This window comes from Cydia pomonella, chromosome 6, assembly GCF_033807575.1.
Source record: "Cydia pomonella isolate Wapato2018A chromosome 6, ilCydPomo1, whole genome shotgun sequence".
In the NCBI taxonomy this organism is placed as follows: Eukaryota; Metazoa; Arthropoda; class Insecta; order Lepidoptera; family Tortricidae; genus Cydia; species Cydia pomonella.
Genome location: NC_084708.1, coordinates 16,278,094 through 16,295,514, shown reverse-complemented (window position 1 = coordinate 16,295,514; position 17,421 = coordinate 16,278,094). Strand labels below are relative to the sequence as shown.

Below are 17,421 nucleotides of genomic sequence, written 5' to 3'. Positions count from 1 at the left end.
TTCACCATGCGGCGCAGTTACAAGTTTAGTATTTTGCAACGGCGCCCTTGTAAATTTAAAATCACGGTCGAAAAAGAGTGACACGACGCTATATTATTTACCGATGCGAGCGCTCAAATAGGTACCCGCGAATATTTGTGGTTTCGGATAATGATAGAACTCACGGCGCCCCTCTTTATTTTCTACGGCGCACCAGGGCGCCGCGGCGCACACTTTGGGAACCCCTGTATTAACTCATACTTAACACTAATCAATATGTAAATAGGAACTAAGCCAAGTGTATACGCTCGTAAGGACTTTATAAGATAAAAATTAAATATTGATTATCTCTGAAATGAAGTTAATTGGAATAACGGTGTCTTTGAGGAAGTTACTTAATTTAAGCTCAGGGATGCACCCTTGAAATTAACGAAAAAAAAAAAACACGGTGTACAGGTATTTAATGTGATGGTAGCAAGGTTCCTATATTTGTGTTTAAGCTTGTGACACTTTCTTCGGCTCGACCTCGCTTGCTCGTGACATCAATAGGCTTGCTAATAGTGTAAATCATAACGCTGTCTGTGGTCATCGGGATCGTGCCTTAGGCGCAGTGCTCCACATTCCAGGGTACCGTAAAAAATTATCACAATTTTACTCTCGACTTATCAGTACGGTGAATATGGTACCGAGCAGTGTCCACTTCTTCAATCATTTCTGATTTGGCATCCGAACGGACCGGTAGTAAAATTGTGGTAGATGAATAATTACAATAAAATGGCTCAAACTGCGGTGTATTTTAGTTTTATAGTGTGCTTATATCATGTAAATTCGTTAAACTTTCCCGGTCCTCTTGTGTACGTAGTGACTCCTTCGCCACGCACGCCAGCCGCGCTGAAGATCGACGAGGGAAGATCGGCGCCCTTTTATTACCACAATTGGATGAGGAGGATGGATTCACCCCAAAACGCTTCGAGCACCACGACGATGACTACGCCCAAAGTGGAAACACCAGATTTGATATTTGCCGAATTTGAATCTCATAATGGAGACAACTATAGAAAATCATTGAGGAACCTCTTGGAGAAAGAGAAAATACAATCTAAGACGTCTACGACCACGAAGCCAATATATGTGCCCGACGACGTCCCGGAGCAAACGCCACAAGTTAATTATGTTGTACCCGACAGCAATACCCATGCCGAAGACAAATTGAAAGCAAGCACTCCTGATATGACTGATTATTTTGCTCTTTATAATAATATGTACGGCAACAAAAACGCTGTCCCAGTATTCATTCCAACACCTACTACGGCATCCACCACGATCACCACTACAACCGCTGCCCCAAAGTTGAACAATGTAGAGGATATCTGGCATGTGATCGATAGTGAAAAGCATAACCAATTTGCTGGACAGTGGGAAGAAGTGGCTGTTGATGCTGAGAGTGATAAAACAAATACACATACTATGATTTCCCAGGAGGAACCACAAAAAGAGGATAAAACTAAAAACGAAGACATCATGGATGACAACTTTGCTTTACCTGGGTAAGTAAGAAAAACTATTGCGAGTATTCCGTAAGTTTTAATAAATATGTTAATACTAATATTCTCAATTGTTCACAGATTTGGAACAAATCCTGGAAACGGAGCCGAGAATGAATCTAGGGCAATTCGTACTGAACCTAACATTCGTTTTCCCTACATTAATTTAAAACCATTTCAAGTCAAGAATTCATTTGCAAACAACAAGAAAACCAATAATGGCATGTTTACGAGTTTGGATAACTTTCATGAAATAACAAATCCAGTTAGAGGAGAAGCCCAAGAGGTTATGCCGGCACGCCAGCCTATCGATCGTTACAACCCAGCGCAATCGTATGTGCCACCATCTAGATATGGTAAAATAAATACAAAACAAGATTCTAGCGCCAATTCACCACCTGTAAAGTCAGTTGCAAACTTGGTGCCTCCTCCACCTCCTCCACCACCATCTACTGGCGACAATTTCCCTGCCCCCGACAGCTACGAATCGTTTCCACCTTTTGCTTCCGTTGATACGAATCCTGTATCGGGTCCTCCTATCGCCCCAAGTCCTCCACTACCCCCATCTGTTCCTAAAACTTCAGCCCCAAAGTATCAACCTCCAGTGGACACACAGGCATACGACTCACCGAGTGATAATAGCGATTCTGATAGTCCACCTATGGATTTAGGCTACCGATACAAACCACCTTCATCTCCTGCTAAACCTTTTCTACCGACTTTACCGCCTTTATCAAAACCATTTAAGGGATACTCGTATGATAAACCAGGGATGCCATTAGATGATCCACCAGTAATGGATAAACCACACTTCCATGGTTACCATTACAAAAAACCTGAGCCTGAGGCTCCCCCCAGCGACGACCTTCCACCGAGTCCAAGCTACGACCACCCACCAAGTCCAAGCTACGACCACCCACCAAGTCCAAGCTACGACCACCACAGACCGCCTTCGTATCAAGGACCTGACTATCCCGAGCTCATCTTTAATAAACACCATGACAACGATGACAGCAAAGGCGGAGACGACATGAAAGGAGGAGATGATATGAAAGGAAATGACATGGGAATGATGCCTCCGCCACCAGCAACTGATATGGACAATTCTGGTCCGCCTTCTGATGATCACGGATTTCCCCATGACTTCCCTGGGGATTTCAAATATCACCACGACTTTGACGACCATGATTTCTACCATCATCATCATCATCATCCCACAACCACAACAACTACAACGACGACAGAAATGCCTCGTGTCAACAGATACAGTTATTATTACTTGGGTAAAAAGCTGTATTACTTACCGCTGTATTTTAGCGTTTACTTCATATGTTACGTAGGGGCATTAATTATCAAGGCAGTGTTACGGCACAAGATAGTATACCCTAACAGCTTTAGACCAAACGATCAAACAGCCAGTTTCTTTTCAAAGCGTTCTATCGATTCATGGGATCTTTCAAATGAAAATCTTCACGAGATTACTGGAAGGGTCACGGCCGCCATCGGAAAAGCAGCTGAAAAATATATGAACAAAGGAATAAAACAAGAATAAATATAACCACAAGTGCCAACGTGTATATCGCAATACTAGGTGATAGAGAGTCATGGACGTCATGGGAGTCATGGAGGTGTGTAATGTTGATATTGTTAAGTTATAAATTTGTTGTGAACTGGACATATTCAATTCAGAAAAAAAGCTATTTTTTTTTTGAGTATAGTTCATTGTCACAACGGTTAATGTTTTTGATACTAAGATGCATACTGAATTAAAAGGAATGAGGAGAAGGAAAGGATCGTATAAGTTGTGTCATCTTATATTGCTCAATAAAATAAGTTACATTAAACCTTGCAAGAATTTATTTTTGTTTACACCTACTTGACCTACCCTTCTTATTTGTAGCTCGGAAGTTCCTCTGCCAATTCGTGCAAAAAAAATCTAACAAAAACACACGTAATACTTAACCCGAAAGCATTCAGTTCCAAACTTTAAACATTCAAAATGATAAAAAGCAACTCAAAGCAATAAAAGAAGTCGTGTCTTAATAGTATTTTGTGCAACAGTTACATAATAAGGGTTCGTAAAATTTAAGTTACCTAACGAGACGAAGTCGAGTTTTGTAAATACAGGCTCGAGAATTTTAAGATCTAATTATGTACTGTTGCACACAATTTTTTCTAAGACACTTGAAATCATAAAATAATCGAAATAAGTACACTATACACAAAAAAATTAATTTGGTTTGTAGATCTTTACCTACATTTTAGCCTTTTAGAAAAAAAAACAGTTGTACAATGAATATTCATAAGATGACAAAGTTGTATTATGATCCTATAGACAAGCGCCACCGCGCCCCCCGCGCTGCGCTTCAAATGAACTTGATTTATTTGACAGATACGTACTCAGAAAATCATGATTTTTTTATTTGAAATAATATTCCATGAATAAGAATTGTAACGTGAGATTTTTTCTTAATAAAGCCGATGAAGTTGGTACTTATGTAAGTATGTCATGTATGAAAGTAGGTATATATATAGGTATAGTTTGGATGGACTATAAACTATAAACACTAAATTTTTCACCACACCAATGCGAGGAAAATACTAACTGTAAAACATCAAACAAAATCAAATCCAAATGAACATTATTCAATATTTATCGTTCAAAATAATCATTTATATTAAAGTCTTTAGTCAGCATGAGCAAACAACTCAAAATTTGCATCAGATTACTTTGCCTCACATGAGGATAAAATGCAACTTTCTTATCACTTTTTGAAGTACCAAGAGAGCCTTTACCAGCTGGTGTGGTGAAAATAACTATTTGTACATGTAACTATTCAATTCAGCTCATATAGGTATAAAACGTTTAGCGCTGACAATAAATATATTGCACAAGTTAATTACAACAAGTCAATAAATACCGCAACACATAATGATAACAAATCGAACGCAGCCATCTCGAATTTACCTCAATGGGGTTGGCCGGTCGAAGTATTAAACAGATGGCGGAAAAAAAGCGCGGGAAACGTGAAACGCGGCGGTCTAGTTTTTTGTTTCTCGTACATTATTTTTATTGTAATATCAGGAAATCGGTAATTTGTATATAATTTTTCACATATTTTGTATATATTCTTTTATTTGTATATATAATTAGTGGATTTCTTCATAGTTGGTAAGTTTTTTCGTGTAAATTTTCTATGGGGGACGACGATCCTCCTGATCCTGGAGGTGGAAACCTCCAGGTCGGATGTAATGTGACCGTTGATTCGGCAATGGATACTGACACTTCTGTGGGTAGCAGGAGTGAACTTAAAAGAAATAAAGTACAAAAAAGATGCAAAAATTGCAATAAAAAAAGAAGGAAAAATAATGGCGGGGAATATTCGTGCGATTGCCAGGAAAACATACAAAACTCCCAAGCTCTTTCGAGTTCTAGCACGCAGCCTACCATAATCCCCTCTGACAATTTAAATACAAATATAAACAATAGCGCTATTAGCACCAAGGTTGGTAGGAACTTATTTTCAAATTCAGATGTTGCACCCTTTATGGTTCACGTCCAACTCAAACAGACTGACGCAAGCTCATCTCTGCACCCGGTATCTTTTGGGAAATTCCTCGTCAAAAAGGCCTTCAGAAACATTATTAACGGAAGTGTTAAGCGCATTGGCAGAACTCGCATAGCAATGTCATTCTCAAATTATTTAGATGCAAATTTATTTGTAACTGACCCATGTCTCGAGTTAGAGAATCTTACTGCATACATACCGTCTTTTTCTGTGACCCGTATGGGTTTGGTTCGCGGCATTCCTGCACAGTGGTCGGATGAAGAAATTTTGTCAAACATTTCCGTGCCCATTGGGTGCGGAAATGTTCTTAAAGTGCGGCGCTTAAACCATAGAGTTACGGTTAATGGTTCTGTTTCGTGGCAACCCTCTGAAACAGTTGTTTTAACTTTTGATGGCCAAGTCTTACCAAAACGGGTATTTTCGTGCTACAACTCACTGACTGTTGAATTGTATATTTTCCCCACAATTCAGTGTTATAATTGCACTAAATTCGGACACACCAAAACTAATTGCAGATCAAAACCAAAGTGTTTTAAGTGTGGTCAAATGCACTCCGGTCATACCTGTTCAGTGGAGGAAGAAGATGCCATTTGCTGCTTATGCAATGGTTTTCATTTCGCCACGAACAGGGCTTGCCCGGAGCATAAGAGACAGAAGGATATTAAAATAACTATGGCCAATAATTGTATTTCCTACGGTGAAGCTGTCAAACTACATCCTGCAGTTTCTAAATCATTCGCCGATGTCCTTCTGACACAACCACAACCACAGTTACAGTCCCAGCCAAATTTACATCACAGAGTCCATAATTCAGCCCCGAGCACAACCATGCAGTCCCATAGTTACAAAAAAACAACTTTTTTGAAGCCACGTCCAGTAAGAAAGACCATGACAGGGTATGATGTAGCAGCTCATAATGCACTAGTTAATGAGTATACCATTCCATCTCCTCCAAATGGCTGTGCACTACAGCAAGATTCTCGCAAAGAGAATACATCAGTAGCTGACGAAATTCAAGCCCTAATTAATCATTTATCTCAGCCCAATGTAAAACTACCGTCCCACGTTGCCCCCATGCTTGATGTACTTGTTACAACTATTAAAAATAATGGCCACAATTATTCAGTGGAATTGCAGAAGCATAATAAATAAAAAGCAAGATCTAATACATTTATTAAACAAATTTCAACCTTTTGTTTTTGCCCTCTCTGAGACATGGCTAAAGCCTGGAGCTCTTCTTAGAGCTACTGGATATTCATGCCTCAGAGAGGACCGTCCTGGCGGATGGGGCGGTGTAGCTCTACTCGTCAGGAATTCCATTTCATTTTCACCTTATAATCTTCCATCCCATAGCGATGATTTTTCAATTGTTGCTGCCATTGTAAATAACATCTGTATCATTTCTGTATATATACCTCATCCATCATCATCCATTTTTGATGAGCTTGAACAAATAATTTCTTCTCTCCCTAGGCCCGTGTTAATTTTAGGAGACTTTAACTCGCATCACCAGTTTTGGGGTAGTTCATCATCTAATTATAATGGAGATCGTCTCATACATATCTTAGACGAACACAACCTTTGTGTTTTAAACACTGGCTCTCCAACCCGCCGAACAGCGCCAACAGAGTCAATTAGCGCTATTGATTTATCTATTTGTTCGGTCGATCTTGCATCCTCTCTCTCTTGGCATACCTTAGATTCAACATATGGGAGTGATCACTACCCTATTATTATTACATTTCCATCTTCCATTCCTCCATCTCCAAAACCTAGCCCTAGGCTTAAGTATAATTTAAGTAATGTTGATTGGAAACTTTTCAAAAGCCGCGTAGAGGAGAAATTGTTGTGTTTGCCCACTATAGATGCTAGTAATGTAGTTAGCTGCTCAGTTGCCTTAGCCCAGACGATTACCGAAGCAGCTGATGAAATTTTCCCTGTAAAAAACAGTGTATCAGGTAAAATACCTTCTCCTCCTTGGTGGGATGATGATTGTTCTCAAGCAATCAGAAACCGCAAGGAGGCAGAGAGAAGTTATCGTCATTCGATGACAAATGAAAATTTCGAGATATATATACAAGTTGCTCGTGAGACTAAAAAATTACTGCGCAAAAAAAAGTTCGAAGGCTGGAGACGATTTTGTTCATCTCTTAGTCCTAACGTGAAACCATCCATAGTATGGAATAATATTAAAAGATTCAGACATGCTTTCAATGAGCCATCTAGACAGACACTTCCTCCTAACCTTGCTAATCAGTTCATGGACAAATTAGCACCAGCATCAGTCCCCGAAGAACATGTTTTCCACCCTGCTGCCTTTTCATTTGACTCTTCCTATTATACTGTATTTAATGGGCCTTTTAAAATAGAAGAGTTAAAAGGTATACTAAGTAGTTTAAGAGATACTTCACCTGGGGATGATGGAGTCCCATATTCCTTTTTAGCAAATGCTAGTGATGGTATTCTCTCTTATTATCTGAATATAATAAATTTTGTCATCCAATCTGGTACAGTCCCGGATTCTTGGAGATCTCAAATAGTTATTCCTATATTAAAACCCAACAAACAAGCAACAGATGTTTCTTCTTATCGTCCAATTGCCCTTTCTTCAGTATTTGTTAAAGTAGCAGAACATTTGATTAAAAACAGATTAGAATATTTTGTAGAAAAAAACCAATTACTTTCTCATAGTCAGTTTGGATTCCGAAAAGGTAGATCTACCTATGATAGTTTGGGTATATTAGTTGCAGAAATTAGATTAGCATTTTCTAGAAATGAGTCTGTAGTAGCTGCTTTTCTTGATATAAGTGCCGCTTATGATAATGTTTTAGTCTCAGTATTACAAGCAAAACTTCATAGATTAGCTGTACCAATAATGTTAAGCAATTTCATAATAAATCTTTTATCAGAAAGGTCCATTAGCCTTCTTATAGATGACAACAATAGGATTTCCCGTTTAGTTTGGAGAGGTCTTCCACAAGGTTCCGTATTAAGTCCATTGCTATATAATATCTACACATCCGATTTAGAGTCATCCTTAAATGGCACTGTCAGAATTTTGCAATATGCTGATGATTTATTATTATATTCACCAAACCTTTCTATTGAACAGGCCAGTAGATCCATTACTTGTTCTTTGGGTTTATTGAAGTTATGGTTAGATTCAAATGGTCTGGAACTCTCAGTTCCTAAAAGTGTTGTAGTTTTGTTTACTAGAAAACTGTTTCCTCCTCCAATCAATGTGCAATTTAATAACTGCTCCATTCCCATTAAAGATAAAACCAAGTTCCTAGGTGTTATTTTAGATAATAAATTAACAGGTCTTCCACATTGTGATTACATAGTTTCTAAATGTGAAAAAAATATTAATATCCTTAGGTGTGTTTCAGGAGTTTGGTGGGGTTCGCATCCTCTTTGCATAAAATTAATGTATAATGCCTTGATAAGAAGTATTCTAGATTATGGAACATTTTTGTTAGAGCCAGGATTTGTAGCAGGCTTCCAAAAATTAGATCGTATTCAATCAAAAGCCCTGAGAATGATATGCGGTGCCATGAATTCAAGCCCTATCAATGCTATGCAAGTTGAGTGTGCTGAGCCTCCACTCCATTTACGACGCCAATATCTTTGTGATAGGTTTATTTTCCGCTGCTCCCAATTTTCTAATCATCAACTCTGGGTTATCTTGTCTAACCTCCTGCTTCAAATAACTACTTCTAACTACTGGAAGCACAAGAGTCCTCCATGTTTGATTAAAAGTTTTCAAAAACTTAAATCTATTTCAGCTCCCACTGTTAGCTCTTCAACACTTCCCATTTTCCAGTATGAATATGAATCTGTAATACTTGATCCTCCAGTTCTCCTTAATATCGGCATTTCTAAGAATGATGTTGAACAAAATCAACAATTCCTGGGATTCATTGGAACAGATGGCCTAGCTGCTGATCATATATACACAGATGCTTCTAAGATGTCTGACAATGGGTGTGTTGGCATTGGTGTACTTCACACCCAGTCTAATATTTACCAAAAAATAAAGTTGCCTCCAGAGTCCTCTGTGTACAGTGGCGAGTGCTTTGGAATTCTGAAAGCAATAGAATTCATCATTATAATGCATCTTAAAAAAACTATTATTTTCTCAGATTCTCTAAGTTCACTTCAGGCAATAGCTAAATTTCCTTTCAAATCTAAATCTAATAACCCAATTATTTATCAAATCCGTAGCCAACTGTTAAAATGTCGTCTTAAAGGGTATTCGGTTTCCATTGCCTGGATCCCTGGACACAGAGGGATTAAAGGCAATGAAAGGGTGGATGACTTGGCTCGAGATGCCATTAGTTCTGGGGACATGTTTCCGTTTAGGAATGTTGCTGAAGACCTGTTGGCACTGCCTAAATTATATCTAAGAATGGAATGGACAAAATTATGGGCATCTGGTGCGGGTGCCGCTGCGTTACATTATCGTAGCATACAAACAACAATTCCTGCCAAACCTTGGTTTGCTAAAATCTCTTTGCCAAAGCCTGCAACTAGTATGTTGATTCGTATGAGATTGGGCCATGTATGTACACCGGAACACCTGAAACTACAAAATCGTGTGGCCAGTTCTGCATGTATTTGTGGAACTGATCCCGCTGATCTTAATCATATCTTTTTTTCTGGTAATTGTAACCTATATGACCGTTCTATATTATTAAGACAGCTGTCAGATTTAAAAGTTCCGTTTCCCACATCTATTACAACACCTGTATATTAATGATTCATCTCCATATATATTTAAATCATTGTATTCTTTTATTTCACGTCACAACATTAAACTTTAAATTATTTGAATTATTAACCTTTTCCTGATCCTTTTCCAAAATTCCGTCCTACCCGTTTTAATGTAATCCTTAATTCCGTTTCCCCGTTTTACTCGTCTGGCTGAATGCGCCAGGAGCGCGAAGCCATTAAAAAAAAAAAAAAAAAAAAAAACAGATGGCGCCATCATAGCTTGCCCTGTCTATCTCTAGAATTGTGTCAAATTCTTGTTTTTTTTTTGGAATTTTGTGACCTGGATTCTAGTACTTTAAGCCAAATCTCATAGAACAAAACTAGAGACAGGGGCAAGCTATGATGGCGCCATCTATGCAAACCTTTGACAGTTGCCAACCCCATTGTTTGGAGTCCTTTTTATCACACGTATGTACACTGACATACAGAGGGCTTTCACAAGATATCTTGCTTTTAGGCTTTTCTAGGTCTAGGCTTTTCGCACAGAAACACCTACGACTGTCGCCTCGCCAAATATAATATTAACATTGAATAGCCTGCGCGATCGGCAATGAATGTTTTCTGCACAAAGTCGTAAATGGACAAATCAAATGCATCAATTGGCTTGAGAGAATCTATATAACCTCATAATCCTCGGCATCCTATAACGAAACCTTTCTCGGTGCCAGTAGGTAACTAGGACCGACCTCAGACTGCAGTCTCCCATGGTACGAGTTTGTGCTGCTTACAATGCCTTTATAAGGCGGATGTCACACTGACGCCGCATTTCGTTACGGAGTACAGAGCGACGAATTCGCGTGCGGCGATGACGCACAACCGGACGACTTTTCTTCGTATATTCGTCCGGAGTTGCGGTGCACGACGAACCGCGTTCAATTCCCTTTTATGTTCATTTGAAATTCGAACGTCGAGGTGATAATTTGTTAGTACAATGGAAACGGAACTTATTCAAAACACCGCGGCAAATTTTAGTTTGGTTTTTATATAATCAACTCAAAAACGCAGAAGATACTGGGTACATCCCTATTTACAAACCAGACCCATAAATGAATCTTTTGTAAGAGATTTTGAAGATTTAAGGCAACACGAAGATTTTTTTTTTTAACTGCACCCGAATGTCTATTTTTTTTCTTATCATCTATTGAGTCATCTGGGTATTCTGGGTCGGTAAATTTATATACCAATTCCTCCCATTGTCTTGCTTTTTACACACGATCACTGGACGCTTCACATTTAATGTTCCAAATTGCTGGACGGCTTTTAATTTCAAAAATAAACTTATCTATACCGAGGTCCATTCCGATCACGTTCTATTTGCACCAATATCCGGACGCAACTGCGGAGTTCGGTGTGGCATACCCTCCGGCCCGCACCACGCGGTTCGCACCTGCGGACGGAGACGCGGAGCCACTGTGTTATACCATGCGGTTTTTGTATACAAATATAGATTCTGCAGTACTAAACTAAAAACCGCAGCACCGGACGTCGCTGCGAAGTGCGGAGCAGTGTGACATCCGTCTAAAGGTTCCCACCCACGTTCAAAAATAAAATTAAAAATACATAGTACATTATTGCGGAGGCCGGGAAAGGGCAATTCGTGGATGAGTTTCGATTTTGTTGGACGACGCAAAGCGGAGTCCGACAAAGTCGATGAATCCACGAATTGCTGTTCCTGCCGAGGCATATATAGTGCTTTTCCCTAAACATGCGAGGAAATCAGGTAAAATAATCATAATTTAAACATCAGCTAGCACTCAAATCGAACCTTCACATCAAAAACGTCAAAAACAATTTCCCTCTTTAAATTTTTTTAAAAGGTCTAAGGCTCAACTATTCTGTCATTCAGTACCATTCAATATTCGCTCATTCAATATAATTGTGCAATATAAGCTGTATTTGAACGCGATCCTTAAAAAAAATTAAAAGGTATATAGTTTTTGATTCTATTAAGCAGTATTCGCACGATCATACACGACGGTCTTACACGACTCTATCCTATAGCTTGAAATGATGCTGACCGGGGCGTGTAGACGCGGCCCGCGACTATATTAATTAAAACGTAGTGATTATATGCTCTTTGATATTAATCGGCTGTTTGCGTTTTTCTTAGTGGATACATGTTACAATCCTTCGCGACGTCCAACAAAATCGAAACTCATCCACGAATTGCCATTTCCCGGCCTCTGCAATAATGTGCTATTAAAAAGTAAAAAAACAATACAGTAATAACTTCGCGTCCGCTAAAACACGACAATAATGGTTTAAATTGTTTTAATTTGAGTTTTACCATAACGAAGAACTTCCCGTACTATTTTTGCTACAATAAGGTGAACATTTCCGAGCATTGGAGAAAATTATATTTTGTTGCTTAACAATAACATAAATTAATTAACATAATAAATGATGAATTAATTTTAGTAACAGAAGTCAGAAGTGTAATATTGTAGTTTTATAGGTATAATAATTAAATTAGTATAATTTTAGATTTGATTGTATAGTTTTAGGTTAAGTTTAATCTCACTGTGATGCAATATAAGTAGTCAATGTTAGGTACTCCATAATTGTTGTATATATCAGTATCAGTGTCTCTATCAGATGCTCTCAAAATCTGTTACTAGTTCCCCCTCCTTCCTCTTCGAAATTTTACATTAACTCTTTCAGTTTTCGCGCTGTCCGGCTGTGGAATGCTCTGCCCGTTGACATCAAACGTGCTAAATCGCTCTCTATTTTTAAAAACCGATTAAAAGAACATTACTTGTCTCTTTCATAAATGTAGTTGTTATTCTTGAAATTCTTCGTTATTTGTATGGCTTTTCCTTTGTCATTTATTTATATATTTATTTGTTATTTATATATAATAATAAATGTAGTATACCTATATATATTAAATATTTGTAGTATATGTATTTTATTTTAGTATTTTATTATTATTTTTGCACCACCCGTTACCTTGATTACGTTCGCCATTTCTCTATCTGAAGGTTGTCTGGAAGAGATCGCTGTTTAGCGATAAGTCCGCCTGTTCTTACCTACATATTTATACCTTTACATACTTTGTACCATTTTTTTTTGTAGTGTGCAATAAAGCATTTTATTATTATTATTTATTCCCTTTTAGAATGTTTTAGTGTAAGTTATAATATGTATGATGTGGATGTACATTAATAAATAAAATAAACTATGATGTGATGAAGTCCTTATTGAGTGAAGTTTTGATTGTGATTTATTTTTAAGAATTCAAAGAAATGAAGGAGGTTATTACTGCGACTGTATTTTTAGGGTTACGTAGTAAATTAGAAATGTTTGCCATGGCCATCTGTCTATCTGTCCGTCCGAGGCTTTGCTCCGTGATCGTTAGTGCTAGAAAGCTGCAATTTGGCATGCATGGAAATACTTGTACACATATAAGTAGGTATCAATCGTGTCACAAAAGCGGTAAAATAAAAACTAGATAAAAGAAAGTGGGTGGTAGGGGAGCATGGGGGAATTGGAGCCTTCTTGGGATAAAACGAAAATAAAATCATTGTCATCGGTGAGACACGAAAAACAAAAAAATGGAATTCGCTCTCATTCCTCCCACTTCGGGTCATCAGAGCCAAATAGCACATTATATTTGAAATAGTTTTGGATTGTATTTTCTAATGTTTATGAGTGTTTTATTACTAAAATTAACGCCACGCCATATCGTTTGCACCAATTCATTCACACGAAGTTTTTCTGTTTCATCGGCTCTTTCTTTTACAATAAATTCAACCTGTTATTGAATATTTACCCAATGCCCAGTAAAGTCTGCATAAAAGCTGTACAAACGTTGCTCATTGGCAAGACGTATTTACGACAACACGGAAAGTCTATTAGAAGTAGTTACATAGAAGTTAAGAAAAGTAGTAGATATTTATATGTACAAATTGTTGAGTTATGTCACATATGGGGAAAAATTGTTCCTATCTGGACTGGCTTTAATGGGCATAATTTTACAACCTCCATACAGAATTTTTGAAAATTCATCCTCTGATGCCAATTGGAAAGGAGAGGGCATAATTCAGAACCAATGATTCCAATCCCTTTAAGGTTAAGGTGGCAATTAATTTCGTAGTTTGTTATCGGGTAACGGTATTTGCAACTGTTTCCTCAATATGTCAAACGAAAGTGACGCAACAGCACAATAAATAATATAATTCGTGTATAAGCGAATTTTGGCATAGTTGTAGGTAAAGGTGCCTACAACATACTGAAAGTACTGATGGATAGGGGTGGCGCTAATGGGTAGGGTGGGGGGTTTAAAGGTCCCTTTTTGTAGTTATTTGTAAATAACTCGGTGGTCCATACCAAAAAATTTTCTTATACGCAACTAATCTAATAAAACTGCCTACAAAAAAGATTTCGTACACTTTTTCGCTAGGCTCAACATTTAAAAAGACATTAAAGCGGCAAGTTCATTAATATCAATTTTATGGTTTATTTTTCTATATTTTCGTAAATAACTCGTAAACGGTGGCCAGTAGCAAAACACGTTGTGAAACGTAAATAATCTACACAAAACTTTCTACAGAAAAAAAATCTGATACACTTTTCGTGTGGATCAATACATATTTTAAGAGATATTAAAAAGGGAAAATTAATTATGTATAATCAATTCAAAGGTTCCCTTTTTCTAGTTTTTCGTAAATAATTTATTGAACGTTGAAAAACGTTTTTTTTTTGCTACTGGCCACCAGTTACGAGTTATTTACGAAAATATAGAAAAACGGACCATAAAATTTATTTTAATTTATTTTCCCGCTTTATTAACTCTATAAATCAATATTTAATATCAATATCCTAGCGAGTTATAAGAAACACTAAAAAAGGGACCTTAAGGGACCTCTAAACCAACTCCCCCCTCCCCCCGCCCTACGCGTTAGCGCCACCCGCATCCATCAGTACTTTCAGTATGTTGTGTAAGGCACCTTTACAACAGCTATGGCAAAATTCGCTCATACACGAATTATTTCGGAGGTTTTTCCTTCATTTGGTGGCCTAGTTGGTAGCTATTGGCACATTGGCGTATTGGCTACGCGGGCTGAGCATACTTTTAGACTATGAGTTGCAACTCTATATGACTAAGCTTGGGGTACACAAATTAGGGACAAATTGTTAGTGTTATTACAAAACACTTTCTCCGCGACCTAACATATAAAGTAGGTACACATGACATTATTAGATTGGACGTGATAATAAATTGTCCAGAGCAGTGGCAGCATGGTTCAGTTTTTATCGCTTGTCACTATGCCTATCACTTTCGCACTTACATACTATACTTATTAACGTGACAGGCATGGTGACAAATGATAAAGAGTCGACAATCTTAGACCTACAGACTGCTGTTACCTATAACGAATCACATAGGTAAACCTAGTTAGTATATTAACTTTAATTAAATGAAAACTATGTATTTACGATCAACTAATTGGATACATGAACCTGTATATAAATAGATGTGTAATGAGAAAAAGAATTCAAATGGAAGGTGCTCCAGAAACAATTTAGACATAATTTTAATTAAGTTAAGGTATTTTCAACACACTTGCTCAAAACGACGTTTTTATTCCACCGATTTTTGGCTCATAATCCTAGATATTAAACTCGCGAGCTTTTTCAGTATATGATAACACTTGTGCTTTTTCATTATATTATCCGTCTGAGTTAAGAAGGTAACTGATTGCTAATAATATGCATGGAAATGGAGCTTTCTTAATTTGGTCGAGTAATACTTTTTTTTTATCCAACTATTAGGTGATGATTAGGTGTTTCAAATGTTACTTCAAAGAGGTTTTATCACACCAAACATAATTTATAGATTCAATTATGTTCATTAATGAATGAACATAACATTTTATCGATTTGATCTCCATCCGTCGAATAGAAATACGAAAATATTAGATTTATACATTTTTTAATTGGGTGTTTGTCGATTTCGTTCGCGCCTTTGCCTTGCGCGCGCATTGGATCCTGCGTAATAAAAAATAACGCGTCAGCCATTTTCCGTATTTGTCATAAAATTGGAATAGTTTTGCATGTTTTTAGTTTATATATTGATGAAAATGTCATTTTCAAGCATTGAAAATGAAGAACACATGAAATTTTACGCTGCCAGTTATACTAATAGAGGCACGAGTCGAGAACGATAGCCTTTTAAAATCGGGTGAAAAATATTTGGCGGCATATAAAACTTTTGTTCAATGGAAAATCAGCAAAAACGCCCGGTCTTTCTTGGAAAATGTTTTGGTAGCTTACTTCAACGAACTGGTGAATAAGTACCTACAAGCCCAGCTCGCTTTGGTGCAATTATTCGATGTTAAAATATCGCCTCGTGTGTAATGTCCAACTTAGCACACTTGTATCATAATGTACTATTACGTTATATTATAAGTTACGCTATTCATAGCAAAAGGCAACTTATTCGAGCTAGTACATTTTGTAATCAAACACAATTTGATATAATTTGATCACTAGTTCGGGATGTAGTATTTGTATATAAACATGTCAAAACGAGTAACCACGATTTTTATGTTTACCATATCCTTAAATTTGGTTGTCTGGAAGAGATCGCTCTGTTCAAATCGGTGTAACTTAGTTCGTTTTTATTCAGTTGGTGTCGTCCGAGGTGTTCAATAAAGAGTTATTGTAATGTAAACTGCAATTTAAATTGAACACATGTTCAATGTTTATGTTCCTAATAACTCTGAAAAAGTCATCAAAAGAATCTTTCTAACCAGTTTCAGTGCATAAGTTACGTGGTTATAACGTTTGATATACGGTGACAATAGTTAATGTGTTAATTGCTTATAAGCCAAATAAAGTTTTAGAATAGTTATTTACGATACAAGTGCAGAAAATAGGAAATTCGCAACGAGCGGTGATAAATGAAAACACGACTGAAGGGAGTGTTTTAAATCGACATAAACTGAGAATTACCTATTCGCACGTGTATTGTACCACGTTTTACAGTACATATGGCTCTTTAAAGTTTCGACATATGCACGGAAAGTACTCATTCCCGCGCGCGTGTGGGAAACTAGCATCATATGTACTGTAAAGTATATTTATTAATAAACATTTAAAGCTTTAAATTAGCTAAGTAAAGTATGCGTGCCCCATCACTTGCCATGCCTAATAGGCGCAATTTCGGCCACCTCTTTAACTCTAAACGGCGATAACTAACAGTTTAGCTCTTCTTTATAAATTGAACGGATTTCCAAGTTCGCATAAAGTGGAGCAACTGTTACTAGGCGCGAAACAGCGCAAATCCTAGGCGCGACACGGCGGGTCACACAGGCAACGCCGCGCTGCGCCGTGCCCATCGTAAATTATTACTATTACTGGCGATAATTGAGGCACGTCGACGGTTCTACTCATATGGATCTATATTAAAACTGCGACCGTCGCTCTTTTATTTCCTCAAATCAAAAAAGAAAATGGAAGATACCAAAATTTATTAAAATAATACTTATATCTGATTACATGTCAGATATGTCATAAAGCGATGCTTTCGACTATTTTGTTATGGCGTCTAC

At 37.4% G+C, this 17,421-nt stretch overlaps 1 protein-coding gene across 1 annotated transcript; it reads left to right on the top strand.

Annotated features, from left to right (window-relative positions):
- Nucleotides 1-231: 231 nt before the first annotated feature.
- On the top strand, nucleotides 232-3,799 carry LOC133519104 (adhesive plaque matrix protein-like). The gene is made up of 2 exons (XM_061853026.1): nucleotides 232-1,526; nucleotides 1,605-3,799. Exons 1-2 carry the CDS (start codon nucleotides 736-738, stop codon nucleotides 3,073-3,075), a joined length of 2,262 nt encoding a protein of 753 aa, XP_061709010.1. The 5' UTR covers nucleotides 232-735; the 3' UTR covers nucleotides 3,076-3,799.
- Nucleotides 3,800-17,421: the final 13,622 nt, after the last annotated feature.